General features: G+C 34.2%; 1 protein-coding gene and 1 long non-coding RNA gene across 2 annotated transcripts in view; one reads left to right on the plus strand and one right to left on the minus strand.

The window, feature by feature from the left end:
* ell (elongation factor RNA polymerase II) overlaps positions 1-12742 on the minus strand; it is a 71157-nt gene extending 58415 nt beyond the window's left edge. Inside the window, 1 exon segment of the mRNA NM_199707.1 lies at positions 12559-12742. Coding sequence (NP_956001.1) covers positions 12559-12693 — 135 coding nt within the window. The 5' untranslated portion in view covers positions 12694-12742.
* LOC141380320 (uncharacterized) overlaps positions 1-13590 on the plus strand; it is a 371569-nt gene that overhangs the window by 91882 nt on the left and 266097 nt on the right. The gene's annotated exons all lie outside the window — the stretch shown is intronic.

Genomic DNA, 13590 nt, shown 5'->3' on the forward strand with positions numbered 1-13590 from the left:
CACCAAATAAAAAACAATATTCAGCAAATGAGAAATAAATGACAAAGGAATAAAAACATCTGTGGAATAAAAATCTCTGAAAAGTATAATAATTACAGAAATAAAAAGTGTAGATTATTAAATAAGGCAAATGAGTTTATTAACCATATCTAACAGTCTACACATCTTGCTGCATAATTTCATCTTCCGAGTAAATACAATATTTTATCTGATTGGTTTAAATCAAGTAATTAATTTTATAATGTTTCTCTTGGTCTTGCGGCTGTGCATGCGCGGTCAGCTGCGAAGCCAAGCAAAAAATGACGACGGCTTAGAAAGTGAAACCAAAAGCCAAACCCTGGACATTTTAGGACATTTAGAAACCCTGGACAAACGCATTAAGTCCCAAAAAGGCACGTCTCTGCAGAGTATGTGAGACTGTTTGTGACGTTTTGTGTGTGCGCAAGAACTAAGTAGTAGGAAACGTGTTGAGCGAGAGGAGATTTTCCACTGGTTAATTGATCATGGGTCTATATATACTATATAGATATATGTATACTTGGGTGGCCATTAATTTACCTGACGGCCCGCCCAAGTAAAGTCTGTGTGGGAAGCATGGATTTAGATATATATTACTAGTAAAATGGACTATAACAATTTCAAAAGTGATGGTCAAGTTTGTTAATTTTAATTTGTTGTCTTATCAGATTTATTAATAACTGAAATAATTAAAACATAATACATTTTTCTAAAGAATTTAATCACTTAACTTTAAAATCTATGGGTATATCGATATCTATGATAATTATGGTAAATTGTGTTCCTGACCCCACTCAGTTTTTAGTTTTAATAACCAGAGAAAATGTCAAAAGGAAGTCATGATGCCAATTAAAGGGCTAATAGCTATAAAATTATGAAAACATTTTTAAGTCAGTACCAAAAAGGATTAAACATTATATTTTTCATTAGCTAGATACATGTTTGTTTATTTGAGACCAATCAATATATAAACTTTAGAATAAAATAAAAAAAAATGAATAAAAAAAAATCACTTCTAAAAAAAAAAATAGTAGTAGTAAGCTGGATGTTCATAAATTATAAAATATATTTATTGTTTATTTTATTTGCATTACTTTCCACTCACATTTAATATAGCATTATGTAATACAGTATAATACAACACAATGAATTCCATTTAGATAGTGATTGCATTACAAAAATATTTTCCCTCACATTTATTTTGCCATTTACATGTTCAACTAGATTTATAATACAACTAACATATTTGCTAAATAATGAAAAACTGACTCAATGTTCTTAATAATAACAGTAAAATCATGAATTTGAATACCCCTCATGTTAGAAAAATGTTTGGACATTACTTTAGTTTAAAGCAGATGAAATAATCATTTTAGTAAATTATGTATGAGTAAGTAACACTATTCTTTTTCAGCCTTGATTCACGTTGTAAGCATTAAATGCACATAAATTCAGATTTTTGTGTAGTGTGGTACAAAGAGATCCCAAGTATCCCGAGTAAAGCAAGTAAATAGGTAAAGTAAGTAAGTAGATTATATTGCATAGTGCAAAAATGACTGAAATGGCTTTACAGCAACTGAGATTTAATATATATTTAAAAAAAAAAAAAAAAAGTCAAAATGAACCTTAACACAAAGAGCAAAGGTCTCATGACAGCCTGACATTTCAAAGTCATATTTGGCACTAGTTCTCGTTTACCAGGCCCTAGTTCCAGCACTGAAACATGTAGAATCAGCATTCCTTAAATATCCATGACCTCCCCGTCAATCCAGTCACTATCTAGTTCACCGACGGCAGTCACGTTGAGCAACACAGTTTGCAGTGCTGTGACTGTCAAAAGTGTCAAGAATGTCTCATCAATGCAGCCTCTTGCTCAGACAGACAAACACCTAGTTCACTACTTTGGACAAAATTCATATCATCATCTCATAAAGCTTTACAAAACACAGTAGAATTTCACATCAAGCTTTAACTTTTACAACCAGTGTTGAAGAAGTTAATGTGATTGAGCTAAACTCAAGTTTCATTCTTTAAATGTATTTTGTGATTTGTTGATATAATAGCCGATGATAAAAAGTAGACATCAATATTTTTTAAATTGACTTATTTTATTATTTATATTAATTTTCATTTTACCTCTTAAATTTGTAATGAGTATTAAAAAAAAAAAAAAAAAAAAAAAAAAAAAAAAAAACACCAACAGGGCTGGGCCATATGGCAAAAATGAGTTCTCGAAAAATAATTGTCCATTAAACGATAGCGATATACATTTCAATATCAGTTGTTAATGCTTCCAGATTTAAAAAAGTACCCCAACAATGACTGAAGCCCCAAAAATTAGAGGGTTCATTAAATGGCGAAATATTTGTCCAACAAATTTTCGGTGGCATAAAAATTCTGTCCATATCTAATATCAGCACACTTTTTGATTCCCATTGTTGCAAATTTCTGCTGTGTGATTGGCTCTTAGATCAATATAAAGTAAAAAAAGTCCAGAGCTTATCAGTGACCATGTTTAATTTAAGAGTTAATGATTAAGAGTAGACCATGTAAACAGCAATTTTAGATTAATTTAGCCAGATTGAGGTCATAATCGAACTAAAGAGAAATCGAATTAAGATGCGTGGCGTATGCCGATTTTAGTCGCATTATTAAAGTGCATTCCAGACATGTAAAAACCTTAATCGAACCATTACCATCATGTAGGGCTTTTCGCCACATTTTGCGACAGGATAGTCCCCACGCACACACAGACTGTTTGACACTCTTTGCACTAACTGAGTCAGTGCAGAACACAGACACCTGCCTCATGAAATGCTGAGATTTTTTTTTTTTTTCCATTCAGCATGTGGTATGAACTTCCAATAAAACAACTCTTCCAGCAGTTTATAGTTGCATCCAATATCTCGTTTGTTACGGGGGGCATGCCCGAATGAAAGTAAAAGTACCAAATCGCAGTTAAAATTGACATTCATAATGAAACACCCGAAATTACATGAAACTTCAGAGAAAATGCGGATAGCGCGGTGACACAATGACGTTGATCTAAGTGTGCGCTATAACAAGTAAAACGGGATAATCAAAGAAACATTCAAAAAGCAACTCAATCTAATTAAGGCAATAATAAGATTAAGGTGTTTAATTAAGGCAAATAATTTGATTACTGATGTCTATGTAAACGTAGTCACTGTTATTGTTATAAATTTTATCACGAAACTATATAATATTGTTTATCAGCCCAGCCCTTTATATAAAAAAAGCAATAGTTCAGTAAGGAAATATTTGTCATATAGAAACAGTTTGATTTATACGTGTTGTAGCTTACATGCGTTTAATAGTCCATGAAAGAAAAAGTTTATCAGTAAGCCTAGCACGAAAACTACCCTTCTACATTAAAACTGAAAAATAACCATTTTTAGCACCTACACTGTAAAAAATAAATAATTTAAAAATTTACCAAAAAAAGAAAAAAAGAAATTTTCAGGACATTTCAGTGGACTCAACTTTCAACCCAATAACTGCACTTGACTCAATTTCAGTTAAGTCGGCTCAAAAATGTCCTGAAGTTATTAGCTTTGAAGTCTTAACTTGAGTCTAACTTTTTTTTTTACAGTGTACTTTAATATGCAATTTTAGAGGCAGCAGGGCTCGAAATAATATATTGGGTAGCAGTTCGACCTGTTTTGATTTTTTTTTTTGCCATGTTGAATCAGTCTTCTCTGCCACTATATTGGCTCATATTACCCGTCAATCACTCAAGGCCTTCCAATGTCAAATGACAGGGAGCATTAGGGAAACACAAAGGCTGAAGTTTGAAGAAGGCACAATGATGCAATAAAAAGTACAAAAGTTTGCAAACCCACCTAAAGTTACAAATAATGGCGCCTATGAGCATACATGTGGTGAATGTAGATTCGCCAGCCGAAAAAGCTGATCATTGCCAAAGAAGCTTGACTTTACGAAGTTTAAACTAAAACCGCAGCTCATGACAAAGAACGGTATTGCACAGGTGGTCATCGAGAGAATCCTGCTTTGCCCTGCTTTTTTCCACAAATACAGATAAAATGTAAATCGCCGCATAACTAGACTGAGCATTTAAAACGACACAAAATGAAACCAAAACTTTTATAGTTATAGAAGTGAGACTTTTCTTCTTTTCTTTTGTCAGTTCTTTCGTAATGCATTTTTAAAATTGATTTACTGATGACTGCATTGCAGTTTTAAAAATTAAACTGAATGATTGATTCTATTCTTATATTTGTTTTGTTGCAGAAATATTATTTGTTTATTAAATTGGCATGCATATAAAAACAAAACGCAAAATGGATATTTCTAACTGCAATGCTTCATTTTTGTTTGATGAAAACCATAGATTTATTTTTCATAATGTAACAGGACGTTTTATAGCAGATTATTCACATTCACGGCAGTGTGATAATGAGAAACGTAATTCAATGCTAGTATTATTGTCATCATAGTCATCAATAATATTCAATAATTATTAGATATTCATTTTTAATTTCGAGCCCTGCGCAGCTATGGTATTGTGACAATTTGTGCTACATACTTGTTACCTTCCATTTAAAAAGTTATATCCTGCAGCATGGCATTGTTGTTTTGTTTATCATCAAATGCTTAAGCATAACCAAGTCAAAACAAAATCCCCATTTTCCCAAATTCATATTTCTGTAATTACTTTTGAGCCCATAAACTACTATTCTAAAGTTGTGTAAATCAAAGGCCAAATACTTAACTGGTTAATAAGTTGGAGATAAGCAACTCTCCTTTAAAAAAAAGCTGATCATCCAAAAAGTTACAACTGGAATTAAACATTTTTTTTCACTTTCAAAAACCTTAAAAAAAAAAAAAAAAAAAAAATATTCATCCAAGGAACACAAGACAACTTTTGTGTTCAATTTACACTTTTTTATTTGACTTCAGAATATTATGTGCAATCATAAATACCCCTTAAATGATACGTGTTGGAGCTTGATAGAGCTTCTGTTAGCATTCATTGTACAAAAAAATAGCAGCTCAAACATTCTGTTGAATGATGTTTTAACAAAAGAAAGTCATCCATTGACTTTCTTGAGCGACATGAGTGACAATTTCATTTCTGGGTTGCTGTGAATCGGTTTAATCCTCGGTTCTGGCACCAGTCAGATAAGGCTATCGCTTGAGACAACAAATCAATGACAGTCACCTGTGGAACTGCAAAAAAAGTGCAAACTAAGAGGAAGGTGAAGCCGCCACTGTTTGTGCTTCCCCTCTGGTGTCACTCAAAGTCATTACGATGGTCGATAACACCAGACTCCAAACACTGAGGAAAGACCCCTCTATCTAATATAGTTGATCCATGACGCAAGGCTAGATAAAAGATCATCATGTCCATTTAATGACCATTGTTGCCCGTTACTCTACAGAGACACTGTGTAAACTACTTTCTCTATTGGCACCTCAAGACTCTACGCAACTTCCTTCTGAGAACAAATAAAGTCCAGTTAAGTTCTTGTCATCATAAATGTGTCAGTTTGATATCAAGGGGCAATCTAAAAGCTTTTATTTTGAAGGTAAGAGTGGATGAGGCCAACTAAATGTGCAAAAGTTCTGCAAATTTTTTTTGTGTTTGTACAATCGGTACAATATTTTTTTTTTAGAGCTGTATGAACACAATAGTTCACAATCTCCATTTAAACTATTTTAATTCTAAATGATTGTGATCTGCATTGTTTGTTAAAATTGTCACAAGAAACTTTTGCTTTTGATATTTTTTTTGAATGAGAGCGAGAGAAACGTTAAATAACTCATTGTTTAATCTAAACGGCTCAGAAAAACTTTACTATATACTCGGAGAGGAGGAAATGACAGGTCTAAACTAGCTGCAAAATATGAACACCATTAGTAAAGGTTAATCAACGCATTTGCCTTATTTAAATAATCTACATGTTTATTCTTGCAATTATTATATTTTTAAGAGATATTAAAAGAACTAAGCCGAAGGAAAATGAAATGGTTGTCCGTTTTTATTCCCCTTTCTGTTGTTTATATCTCATCTGCTGTACATTTTATTAATTTGATGATGTCAGTATATTACATAGAACATTTTATATACACATCTAAAATGCTTTGGCAATCAAGTTTGCTTTGAACTAGAAAGAGAGAGAAGAAAAGCATAAAACAGCAGAAAAATAAGAGAAATGGTGGATTTTTTAATTTTTACTTTAACCTATTGAAAAGAAACAGTGTATAAATGTCATAATAAATATTGTTTAAATAAATTGGGTTCTGTTTGTTGCATTTAAATATTCAACTATTTATGTTTTGTGGGTAAATGGTGCGTTTCAATCCAGCTACCACCGCAAGTATATTTTAAACCTGTGGGAAGCACTGGCCGGTGTTAAGCCACAGGAACCAAATACCATTGAAAAATAGAAAAAAAATTTTTTTTTAAAAATCCCAAAACTCCCCAAATCATCAGTGTCATTAACCTAATGGTTAAGTGCAACGATACATATCCCTGCGGTGCATAAAGGCAACCAGAGTTCCAAATAATATACATTTTTTTTTACAGTGGATTTTTTAAAAGGAGGAACAAAAGTTTATCTAAACCAAAACATTTCAGTTAATTCTCACTATCAAACTAATGCAAAACAGTTTTTCAAAAACTTTGCAATTTTATTTTTGGGTACACCGAATCTCATGATTTTAAAGACTCAATTTTTGCCATGTGACGACTCTCTGCTGGATAAGACAAAACCTTTGGACTTGAAGTTACAACAAGCAGAAAAAAGGAACAATGAGATATAATAAACCAAGGTGCCAGAAAGCATTTCCCTTTTGACATGCTAAACAACAGGGTGGCCCAGTAAAAGGGCTGACCCATTTATTTGCAGTGCAAACTCATTCTGTTCATCGTGATTTCTCTCTACGCCAAGCATCTAGAATAGAAGCCCACCTTCCATCCTAATACAGTATTTAAGATGACCAAGTGAGACAGTCCACTAAAACTAATGTAACTAAGATGTAGATGTGTTGCAGTCTGAAGCCAAAGACAAATGCACAAAAAACGAGAAGCTTTGCTAGTCAACTTTTTCATTTCAGGTTCCAAATATAAATATAAAGAAATGTAAATATCCTGCTCGCTTTCTGAGCCCTGTCGAGCGAGTTCTATGATTGGTCATGTGCTTAACAGAAAGGGCTGCAATTGGCTTTAATGCTCTGGCACTGTTCACTGATGAGTGACACTGATAAATGGCAGCAGCAGATCACAGCTGATCCATGATAGACGTGGAGGAGAAAACAATGGAAAGATACTTATCTAGAAGTATCGCTGTAACAGCCGTGAATAGAGAAGTCATGCTAGCAAGTCAAACAGCCAGAGCGAGAGAGAGCAAGAGAGAGCGAGAGAGAGCGTCTGCATGCATGGGTCTGTGTGCACCGAAGAACAATTCATTTTGACACCCCTAGTAAAAATGTATTTTTATTGTAAGTTGTATAATCAATTCTTGTAAAATTTAAGAATTTAAATTGAATTTGCTGAAAATGTATATAAAAGTCAGCACTAATAGCATCCTCTCTCTCTCCAGCATTGCTTCCTGTCCAGCTACTGTCCTATTGCAATAGACAAATGTTTTATATTTTTTATTATTTAATCTTCAAATGAGAAAAAAAATTAAGAAAATTAACAATACTGCAGTATTCAAAACTTGCATATTTGTTTTGAGAGTTTCTTAACATTATCTTTTTAAAAAAGGTTACCAAGTTTTTAGTGTTTCTGAAGAATAACATGAACAAACTTAAAATGATAATCTAATAATAATAATAATAAACCAATAATTTATCTGGGAAATGAGTGCATGTCCAAAAGTGAGCAAAGCTTACAACTTCAGCTGACACCAAACAATTAAAACAACCATTAAAACAACAATAGCACTTTGTTCTCTATGTAAAAGTAAAAAGGAAAAATTACATACCTAGATTAAAAAAAGAAGTGCCGAATTGATAAGAATTTGCAAATGCTGTAAATACAAAAGCACTATTATCTGAATAATTTTTAAAAACTAAACATTAAGAGCCTGTTTTAAAAAAACGAGGCTTATCTCTGGACTAAAATATTTTATAAAAATGACTTGAGGAAAAACACATAACTAGTGTATATTTTGAAACCGTTCTACTGCGCATATTAGGGATGGGATAAAAACAGTTTTTAAGATTTACCATGGTTTGGAAAAATAAAGGTTTAAAAAAAAAAAAATTTCTGTTATACTGTTCCTACGACATGTATATGAAAGTTGTGTGTGTGTTTACTATTATTTTATTTATTTATTTATTTTTTTATGACAACAGCTTCTCCACCATCCAAAAGGACTATTTTGGAGAGGCTGCTGGTCAAGCCATGAAAAACAAATTGCTTGAGCACCAACATCCAGCATGCTATACACCTAAACAGCTCAGTAGCTTACTTTATTTACAACAAATAATAAATATCCAAATACGTTACTTCAAGTTTGTAAATTTCTTTGCAACTTGATGTTGGGGGTTGTTCAAAAGTTGTTGTTTTTACCCAGACAATTCATTCATTCATTCGATTTCTTTTCGGCTTGGCCATTATTAATCTGGGGTCGCCACAGCGGAATGAACCGCCAACTTATCCAGCACATGTTTTTCACAGCGGATGTCCTTTCGGCTGCATGTCTTTGGACTGTAGGGGAAACTGGAGCACCTGGAGGAAACCCACGCGAATGCAGGGAGAACATGCAAACTCCACACAGCAACGCAAACTAACCCAGCCAAGGCTCGAACCAGCAACTTTCTTGCTGTGAGGCGACAGCAATGCCTACTGCGCCACTGCGTCACCCCCAGACATTTTAAAAGAACATGATTTAGAGCAGCAACCACAATACCGTGGTACTGTGATATTTTTAACCAAGGTTATCACACCATTAGAATCTTATATCACCCCATGCCTAGCACATAACAAAAGCTCACAAGCTCAAAAGTTCAGATCTTAGTTCCTGACCTCTTTAAAACCAAACAGGAGACAACAAGCACATATAATATGTCGCAACAATTAAAATCATCAGGTTCTCAACAAGATGGTGAGGTAAATAAAAAAAGTTTTTCGTGAATAAACAAAACCAAACAGCCAATTGATCACACCAACTTTTAGTAGCATTTGTGCAGTCTACTTGGAAGCTAAAAATACTCTAGCAAAGATTCAGCCTCCCGCACAGTGTCACATGCAGCCAGTCGAGTTGAGTTTCACATATCGCATTTAAAGAATATGTCATATTAATCAGCAGATAAGAGAGGCAGCAACACTTAAAACAGACTTATAGCTAAGCTCACGTTCACCACTCTATTACCACCAGTTTGGGTGTAGACCGAAAGCTGTAATTTTATTCCTATCGTCCAATTAACTGACATCAGAATTGTGACTCAACTTCCACTCCAGTTTAAATACGGAGAGTCTTGGCCTTTGTTGCGTCTCGGCTCGAGTTGCATTGGCTTTATTATACCGAACACGAACGGCGCATCAAAAGCATCTTCCTTTGATCTGAAACAGCACAGTTAAACCAATGCATGTTATTATCAAATATTGTCTACCTGACCACCTTGTTGTGTCTGCAACAGATCATGATCCTTTAATCTAGCAGACAAAGTCACGCAAAACACGCAATGAATTATTCACTTTGGGGTTTTTTGAAGATGTGGCAACCGTGTTTATGCACTGTTCACTAATGGATTCCAATGGTATTAACCACTGACAATCTCAAAGGGAGCATGTTCACCGCTTTGCTATGAGGAAAAGAGCGTCCACCTAAAAGAGAGTTTAAATTAGTAGCAGGGACTGGATTAAAATAGAAACCACTGGTTCAGGCTCATTTGGCAGAAAGCTGAATCTTTCTTATCAAAAGCAAACTTCTACAGCTTGGAAGGTTGAGCAATCGTTCCTAGGACCTACATATTCAACAAACAAATGTTATCAATGCGACGTCATGGGTTCAGTCAAATCCTGACTACCTCACATTGCTTTATCTTTGTTTTTAGATAAAGCAGATAAGCTTGGTGGTTTGGAAAACTGGTAGACTTTGTTTTAAAGTAAACAATAATTCAATCTTATGCCCCATTTTTCCTTAATGTACTTTAAAACAATTTTTTTCATCAAGTTTACAAAATATAATAAATGTTTTTTTATAAGTAGAGATAAAAAAAAATTATTTTTACATAAATGTTACACAATGATGCTGAAGTAACACTCGAATTTGAGCATGGAAAATTCTGTAGTACGGCGCAGGATTAAACATTTTAAAAAAGTGAGCAATTGTGGAAATTTTACATTTCTGTCCATAGAGGTCATGTTTTGATGTTCTATTGGTCTTACGCAGTCACATGATGCGATTTCACAGGTCAGAGCTCACCAAGCTTTAACTTTGAATGCAGCGAACGGTTGTTGCTAGATCAGATATGGTTGCGGCCATATCCCATTTATTGTATTTTATTAACGTCTACCCCTGCCCCAACCCTAAACCCAACCTATTACAGTAACGTAAAAACAGTAGCTGTACTGAGTATTATTTATGCGATCTAATAAATTACCCAATAAATTAATTTTGAACGCCTACCCTCACCCCAATATTATTGTTATAGTGCTAGTAAAAGTGCTGCTATATTGATGTGCATATCGTACTTCCGGCTGGTCATGTATCCGATCTAGACTTTACCACAGCAAAATACGAAACTTGTCGCACGAGCTTGCATTTCCAGCCTGATGCATTTGCATGCGTTTAAATGGAAGTCTATAGGGAGACCAGTAAGTCCAGTAAGACCACGGCTTGACAATAGAACATTCTTCTACCAATAATATTTGTGAACTTTTAATAATACGTTACTGTAAAATTTTACTTTCTCTTTATTCTTTAAACTACTAATGACAATTCTTCTTAAATCAAACAAATTTGTCATCTAAATAATTTATTACATTTGTTTTGCAAAAAATAAAGTGCCAAGCTAACATACATGTTTAGGTTTTTTTTTTTGTTAGAGAAGACTTTGTTTTAAAGTAAATAATAATTATTTTTTCCACAATATTTTGTTCCATTTTTTCTTTAATGTCCTTCAAAAAAAAAAAAACTTTTCAGCAAGTTTATCAAATATAATAAAACATTTTTAAGTACAGATAAAAATGTGTTTTATTTTTAGATAAATGTTGCACTGAATGATGCCGCAGTCACACTCAAGTTTGAGCATGTGAAAATCTGTAGTACGACACTGCGAAAAGAGCCAAGATTAAACAAGATAAGACATTTATATTAAAAAAATCAAAAATAATAAGCAATTGGTCCATATTTTACATTTCTGTACAGAGGTCATGTTTTGATGTTCAATTTTTCTTATTGGATCAAGTGATGCAATTACACATATCAGAGTTCGCCAAGCTTTAACTTTGCACCGCAGCGAACGGTTGTTGCCAGATCGGATACAGTTGAGGCCTGAGTTTAACGAGAATTTATTATATTAATTATAAAATTTTCCATGTATTGTATTTTGAGAAAGTCCACCCCCACCCCAACCCTAGACCAAACCATCACAGTAGCGTAAAAACAGTAGTTGTAATGAGTATTAATTATGCCATCTATTAAATCACCCAATAAACTGTTTTTTATTAACGTCTACCGGAACTTTTAATTATGCCCTACTGTAAAACATAACTTTTATTTTATTCTGTAAACTACAAATGACATTTTTTCTAAATTCTAAATAAATTGTCATATAAATAATTTATTAAATTTGTTTAGCAAAAAATAAAGTGCCAAGCTATCAGGCATGTTTATGTTTGTTTTGTGTTAGAAAACCAATATCTGGTGGAATAAATCACAATTTTAACATCATTTGCTTCATAAAAGGTTCTAAATAGTTTTTTTTTTTAATTGGAAGAAACAGACTGCTGTAAAATAATAATAAAAAACCACATACTACTCATACCCAAATCTAACCATTTTGCTCGTGGGGATCTTTAACTTTGCCATTACTAATTCACTGTGGCCATTAACAAGTTTGCTGAGGGCCCCCCGTTGTGAATCCAGCATAACCAGAAATATGTAAACCTATAATTTAAATTATCAAAACTTTATAATCCGTAATTTCCAAGACTTCCTGGGTCTAAAATAAAGGTGGGAAATAAAACCAAATATTCCCCACACACTTCCAGTTTTTCCACCAGGCAGCCAAGTGCTTTAAACCAAACAAGACAGTCTGCCACCAGACTAACACACATCTAACAACTTATTTTCTTTTATCACCTGCTGTGGGCTCAATTAACGGCTTCATTGGCGCAAGAAGTGCTTGATAAGGAAGCCACCAACAGCAAAGGGCAGGGACTGGGTCGCCACACCGAAGTTCCTGCTCGTTTTAAGGGGAATGTGTTGAGCTGAGTGGGTGATTTGCTGTCAGGCAGGGAAATAACTGTCGCCTGCTGTTCACTGTTAGCCTGTTAGCTCTGTTTATCCAGCCTCGCGTTGCGCTCGACGCGCGTCTTACCTTGTTGCTCTGGTAGTCCTCAAACGCCCGCAGAGCGCTGTCTGTCAGCTTGACGTGATAGACGGAGATTTTGCTGCCATTGCTCACTCTTCCACAGGACAGTCCGTAACACTGCTCCTCCTTCAACGCCGCCATCTTGCTCGCATTTCCCACCACGCTCACGCGCCTCTGCCGTGAACGCAACAAGCAGCTCGAGCGGAGAGTATGAATATTCATCCGGCGTGAATTACGTACAGGCGGGAAGGGGCGTGGCTTCGCAGTAATCACGAGAGAGATGACCAGTGATGGGGAGCCCGGCGACTCGGTTCTTTCGAGCAGTTCAAAAAGCCGGTTCAAAAATTATTCACCTGTTCTTTTACCTGGTCAGTGATATTACATGCGCTTAAAGTCCTTTAATAGTACGTATTACTATGCATTTTAAGTGTTTTGTAAAAAGGAATGAAAAAAAAGTATTTTCCTTGCTTTATTATATTTATTTTAGGATACTGGGAGGATTTCAAAACGTGGCAGTGTTTTATAAAACCTTAAAATGTGGCATATTTTTAATAATCTACATTTACAGATATATTTGGCTAGGAGAAGTGGTAAACGTATGAGAAAAAAACTCTTGTCAGCAGTTTTATCTGTAACTAACTACACAACTTTTGGTCACATCACAATTATGCAAAAAGTATTACAATATACAGAAGTGTTAGTTTCAAAACAAATCTTGCATATATCAAGTTTATTTCTTTAGTTAGCTACTAGCTAGGCAGAAACAGTGGAATACATTATAATACTTCTCTGACTTAATTTACAGTAAGGTATTTTTGCAATAACCAAACCTCATATATCTTTAAAATGGCCCCAGCTGAAAGTTGCTGTTATAGACTTTAAATATACGCTTGTGGTAACATAATTTCTGCTACTGTACAATAAACATTCTTTAAAGCAGTAGTTTGAGTCACAATTGGTTACTCGAGATCCACCGATTCGAATCTTTCACTGAAAAGATCCGACTCAAACAATTCTTTCTCGCGAATTAGATGTGTC

This window comes from Danio rerio, chromosome 22 (genome assembly GCF_052040795.2).
Source record: "Danio rerio strain M-AB ecotype USA chromosome 22, GRCz13ab, whole genome shotgun sequence".
Lineage (NCBI taxonomy): Eukaryota > Metazoa > Chordata > Actinopteri > Cypriniformes > Danionidae > Danio > Danio rerio.